The 6,083-nt window shown below is 43.1% G+C and overlaps 1 protein-coding gene across 1 annotated transcript; it reads right to left on the bottom strand.

Moving 5' to 3' along the window:
• Positions 1-975: 975 nt before the first annotated feature.
• On the bottom strand, positions 976-3,461 carry LOC119431805 (uncharacterized). The gene is made up of 3 exons (XM_049658052.1): positions 3,377-3,461; positions 2,114-2,374; positions 976-1,139 (listed from the first exon to the last, which is right to left on the bottom strand). The coding sequence occupies exons 1-3, from the start codon at positions 3,459-3,461 to the stop codon at positions 976-978; spliced, it is 510 nt and encodes a 169-aa protein (XP_049514009.1).
• Between the last annotated feature and the right edge of the window lie 2,622 nt (positions 3,462-6,083).

The following is a 6,083-nucleotide window of genomic DNA, read 5'->3' as shown; positions in this document are numbered from 1 at the left end:
CCGTGCATTGGGGGCACCAAGTGGTCCCCAAGTGGTTGAAATTAATTCGGAGTCCCTCACTATGGAATGTCTCATAATGGGATCATGGTTTTGACACATAAAACCCCCGAAGTTAATTAGGATTTTACACAACTCTCCATTGGACTTGTCAAAGTATGCGGCAGCGAGCGTTCTTAGCACTGTGTGCAGATAACGAGCTTGGCACAGTGCCAGAAACGTTGGTCGCCGTATATGCAGTTTTGGTATCATATCTGTGTAATGTGCAGGTTATATTTGACCCATTTTCTCCGAAAAAAGGTGCAAGTTAGATTGCGTAAATACAGTAACGCAGAGACTTTCGTTTTTGCAGTTCAATTTAATCCCGTTCTACAATGTTGGGCAACGCACACACATGCTGCTTGCTTTCAGCCTCAAAGTCTATAAACAAAGCTGGCATTGCAACAGTAGCAGGCTTTAAAACAACACAAGTGTCAACAGGTGACAAAAACACTCTGATATGAGGAGGAAAACCATCAGCATTCTCATCAATTCCTAGTTTCTGGCATAGCAACAGAACCACACCAGGAACGCCATCAAGCACATGCAATATATGGGAAACCATGAAAAAATTGCCATCGTGGCCTGCGACTACAGAACAGTCACTTTTATTTGCCTTTCTATACTGCTGGCTGTGTATAACTATCCCTTCAAAGCTCATTCTTAAGTATTCCTTAATTACAGCACATGTGTCCAAGAAATTCTGCACAGATTGCATTTCCTGCGTGGATAATGTTGCTGTAACCGGCGCTCCAAATAAGCATACATTATCGACTCTAGTTGCTTTCTTAATAGGAACTCTGCCAAGCAGTCTTTCGCAGAACTTCGTGACATCATGCGGCAGAGAAAGCAAATGCAGGGCAAGTTCCAGCTCTCCTTCCAGAGCGACTCTCTCCAGTATTTGTGTTGGAGCTCCTTTTGCCGCCTTTACCATCTTGGTCAGCTTCCCATTCCCTGTTTCAAAGGGAAATGCCGAGTTGGCCCAAGGGGACCCAGATTCTCCACGCTCGACGTCAGATGGCGTAACTGGTGGACATTGAAGGTCATGAAGCGAGTCCCATAGAGGCTTGCAGCTCTTGACACAAACGGCTGAAGCAGCTGACCTAGAAAAAAAACATAGTTTCATATAAGGGTATTGTTGAATGAAAGCCGTATTGTTGAAAGAAAGCCGTGAGTAAACTTGTCAATGCACGTGGAAATTATCACATATCCAATACTTTTATTCACTTAACTTGTGTCTCTAACAAGGTTCAAATGACATCTCCATGTATCAACAGTGCAACAATTTTGCGTGATGGGGAACACAGAGCAAATACACCCCAGAAGAGCTTGAGCATCTATTATGCTGTCTGGGGGTGTATCTACACTAGTTAGATGAAGAATGCAGTCCAATACTAAATTCCAAAAAACATGCACCCATGGTGCAGAAATTGAGTTTTTATCTTCCTGCATCCCATTTTGTTTTAGCACCCATAAGCAAAAATGAAAGAAAAAGAAAGAAAACACAGTAAAGAAAACAATGTTTCCACAGTTGTCAATGAGAGTAAAATTGCAATGACAGAGACAGACTGAAGGCTTCATAAATTTCAGAAGCTATGGCTACCAGAAGAAACTAGCAGTGCACAAAATTGGGACAGTTGGTGTTGCATGGTTTCCAAAGCAACAATGTAGCAATTACAAATGTAGTTGAGACCTTATAAATTGTAACCATTTCTAGTGCAGGACTAGATATAACAGTCTTTTCTGACTCCTGTTTACCCTCCCATAGAACTTAATGTATATGCACAGTGCTCCCACATCCGTGTGACCCAAAATACCAGACAAAATGCAGCTGCAAAAAAAAATCATGCAGGGAAACGAGGCTGCAGGAGCGCTTATCAACTGGTTGCACTGCTGGCAATGGGGACATCGAGAAGGGTAATTTGGAGCATAATATGCAGAGTGAACGGACAATCAGAAACAAAATCCACCTGCCACAGCAGCAGCGTGCTGTATAAGTCATGAAAGAGAAATACTGTCATCCCACCAGACTGTAGCATAAGCAACAAAGGTTTGTCAGGAAGAATAAGCAATTTACCTGCCCGCTGAAGATCAGTTGGTGAAATTTCACTCTTGAGCAGAGTGAAAATGGCTTCAGCCAGCATTGACACGTGCCTCCAGAACCGCGGTGGCAGCACTCCAAGTACTGTTGGCAGAGAGTAGTAGAGCAGCCAGTTCTTCCACTCGCTCGCCTTCCAGAAGCACCTGTCTGCCAAGGACCTTGGTAGCCGTGTGAAACAGTGGGGTGGGCAAATACTCAGGAGACGTTTGTCCAGCTTGGCTAGAGTTGAAGGAGTGCCTGCACAAAGATAAGCCATAGTATGCCACCACAAATTTCATCTATGCCACGAAGAGGATGTTTGCCTCCCCAATTGCAATACCTGCAAAGGTTGGCAATAGTGTAATCACATGCTTAGTTTTTCAAATAACAAGATTAGATATTAACCATGGCTTATTAATATACTAGTTTTCATGCAATAATGCCATGCGGCAACAAACATAAAAAAACTACAGATCTTGCATAGTATGGTAGCTGTGGTCAGGCCAAATATTTATAGCAATCTAGGCATTAGGCATTACTAGAACAATTTTAGTGCTTGGTGCATCATAGCCAATGTCGGCTGCAGTGGTATTAAACCCAAACTATCATCAATTAACTATCACATTTTCTGAATGCACAGAGAGCACATTGCCTTTACAGGTAAACACGCAAAGGCTGGCAACCCTGTAATGACATGTTTCTTAAAGCTACATGCTCTTCATAGGCATTATAACATGCAAGTTGTCGCAGAATATCGCATGAAATTAAAGTACTGACAAAAATTTTGGATCTAACTTCAGAATCAGCTCGGTTATTGACTAGCACAACCCAGCTTAGCCACACATCTGTTTTGGTTAAGTATACTTCTTACATCACGAGCATTCCTACAATACTCTGCAAACATTTCCTTTTGAATGCTATTTCCAGGCAGGTGTCCACACTGGACCAATTGCTAATTTTAGTGGTATATTTGTGACAATGCTCGGCACTCCGCACTGTACAGGAGTAGTTGTCTGCTGCTTTTTGTTTGCTATTTGAAGCATGGCGAGTGCACTGCATCCCATAAATACTCTTATACAGTAATTCTGGCTCGTGCACAGGATATGTAGTGATATTTGTCACAAAAACTGCTGCATATTTATCACATCAGTACCAGCTATATCATGAATGTTATCAGGCATACTCCTGTCACATGCACTGTTAGGACAAATTGTTAGTTCCCTTCAAAATTTACTTATCTGAACACACTACAATACATACCAATGTAGAACGGCTCCTGGGAGTTTGCACTGTCCAGCCAAAACTCAGTAAGCTGTCGTGCCACTCCAAGCAGCACACAGTGCATGTAGTCAACTGCCTAGCTCAGCACTGGATTGAAGAAATCAAGGTGTATCAATGACGATGGCCCCTTGATGCCATTCACTGGCATATTGAGCTCAAGGGCATGCTTCATGTCTCTCAGGACACCTTCCGTTCTCATTACAAAGTCAGTCTGGATGTACCGAGGAGCACCTGCAATGAAGGAAACGCCCATAACTTTTTGTTACATACATGCAAAAGTAGAAAAATTTATAAGAAATCCCACAGAAAGTGTTTATTACTGGTACTTTGTAGGGCTGTATGAGGTTTACTTTAAGGATATGTGCCATTTATACATCTCTTGGCACTTATAAGTTAAGCAGTAACTACCAGTGAAAAAGCTGTGTTGTCTGCTGAAAGCAATTAAGTCCTTTCAACAAATATGTGCAAAAAAATGTGAATCACATGTTCTTGTTGCTCTAGCAACAATCTGCATCACTGCAGAATGTTTTCAAAAGTGTCAGCCTGGGCAATTTGTTCATCATGCGCTTGTCTCTGTCATGCCTTTCCGTCCCTTGTCTGCTGTCACAATGTACACATCTTAGATTACCAACTAGCCCGGTCTCACACCTTGCTTCAATATATTCCTTGTTCATCATGTTACACTGCACCAAGAACTGGTGGAACAAAAAAACATTTAGCAGTCTCGAAGTCACATTACGCAAGTCCCAGCACTTGGCTTCAGTTCAAACATGCCACTGACCTGCCTACAGCCCACTTGAACATGATTGGTGAAGCAGCGCACTTGGGAAAAAATTGTTCACATAAACATGAATTATGAGGACTCTGATGGATGTCCAAGTGTCCAGGAGCAGTCCTCTTGCAAGAGCGCTGCTTCACCAAAATCATGAATCGCCAATTGGCCCATCAATACCTATTAAGTAAGTCCACTATATCGGTTTAATCAAAACACTAGGGCTATTTTATTTTCTTTGGTGTAGAAAAGTGTAGCTCCACCCACCTACACGAAGCTATTTTTTTTACAGTGTAGCATGAAAACTACACTTTCTGCACTGCGATTTCGGTGAGTGTAGGCAGCAGACGATAAACATGCAGGCTGGTGTTGCAAATACATGGCGCAATTATATCTGCGACTGTCAGCGCTGATACAGCGACGATAGTGAATATTTGCTGCAAGGACGGTAATGAAGTGCTGGCGTGACCGTGTGTCCCAGAGGCAGGGGAGCTAATCTTTCAAGAAAAAATTACCCTACTCATGGATGGTGCGGGCCGTTTCAGACTTCGCGCTGTATAATATGCATTGAGAAATTGTGTTCGACTACTGCGCATTCACAATGCATTTAGCTGCACTTTGTCTATATGTGTTGACGAACGTAAACTGATACATTCGCATTTACTTTCAGGCAAGGGCATATACACAGCCACTAAGCACGCAGTCTGCTCCGATTAGCTACGTCCCAGCGAGCCAAGAGCAGCACACGACGCGATAGCCTCTGCCCGGCACTACACTCATCTAAGCAAGCTTGCATGAAGTCTAGGTAAAGAAATAGCCCTACTAAACGTAACTACCTCCATACTGTGCTACCCATAGCACCAGTCAATAATGCAGTGCTGTGTCCCCCCACTATAAGAAGTTGCGCAGCAGCTGCACTTCCAAATAGCTGAATGCAGGAGCACAGAACTCTCACACAACTGATCTATGCATGCTATAAAACAGAACATAATGCAGAGCATGCACCACACTGTCAACATGTGGACAAAACTTATGCATTCCATAAATTACTTGAAGAAGATCATCCAATTCAACGACATCGCAATAAATTCTTCGAAGGTATCATCCCACAAAGTAAAACCGTATAGTAATCAATGTGAAATCAACTTTGATCTGCAATTTTTGGAGTCTAATTAAGCTTAATTATTGTGACAAGGCATTTTCCAACACATCCTCATGACAAAATGGCATATGGTCTCTCAAACTATCGGGCACATCTCAATCAGCGAGAGCTAATAATCAAGGAAAAAAGTTAAAAAGCCATACCTTCAATGTGTTCTCCACAGGTCAGGCACCAGCAGCAGCCAAATCTTCCATTAAACTGCGTCTGGTTTGTCACTGTTGCACGGGCTGGCGCTTCAACTGAACAGCAGATGGCATGAACTTTTGATCTCACAGTTTCCGTTCCGTACTGCCACCCAACAATAACAACAGCCTGCAATGCCTCCACAAATTTCTCCATAAAGACCATCATGTCCGGATGTTTGTGGCCGAACCACAATCCAGCCAAAACTGGGGTTTGGCGGCGCACTACTGGCGTTCATTTATAGTGAACTGGATGGGCCATACTGATGATTTCGACGATTTGTAAACAGGGCTTCCATCAGTGTTGAACGTGAGCGTCAAGTCCTTGTGGTTTATCTTGCCACTCTGCCTAAGACTCTTGTAAAGAGCACCACTGGTGATGTCACTCACCGATTCGCTTTGTAGTCCTTGCTCAATTTTTTCCATTTGACTGAAGAGAACGTCCTTGCACTTGGCAATCGTCTGACCAAGTTGCTGTTTGATGTTCAAGATGTTGAAAAAGCAGCCTGCATCATTCAATAGCGAGACTTTCATGTCTGCTTGGCACGCTTCACAGCGCACTGTATCGGA

This window comes from Dermacentor silvarum, chromosome 10 (assembly GCF_013339745.2).
Source record: "Dermacentor silvarum isolate Dsil-2018 chromosome 10, BIME_Dsil_1.4, whole genome shotgun sequence".
NCBI classification, from domain to species: domain Eukaryota; kingdom Metazoa; phylum Arthropoda; class Arachnida; order Ixodida; family Ixodidae; genus Dermacentor; species Dermacentor silvarum.
Note: the sequence above shows the minus strand (reverse complement) of the source record. Positions and strands in the feature narration are given on the sequence as shown.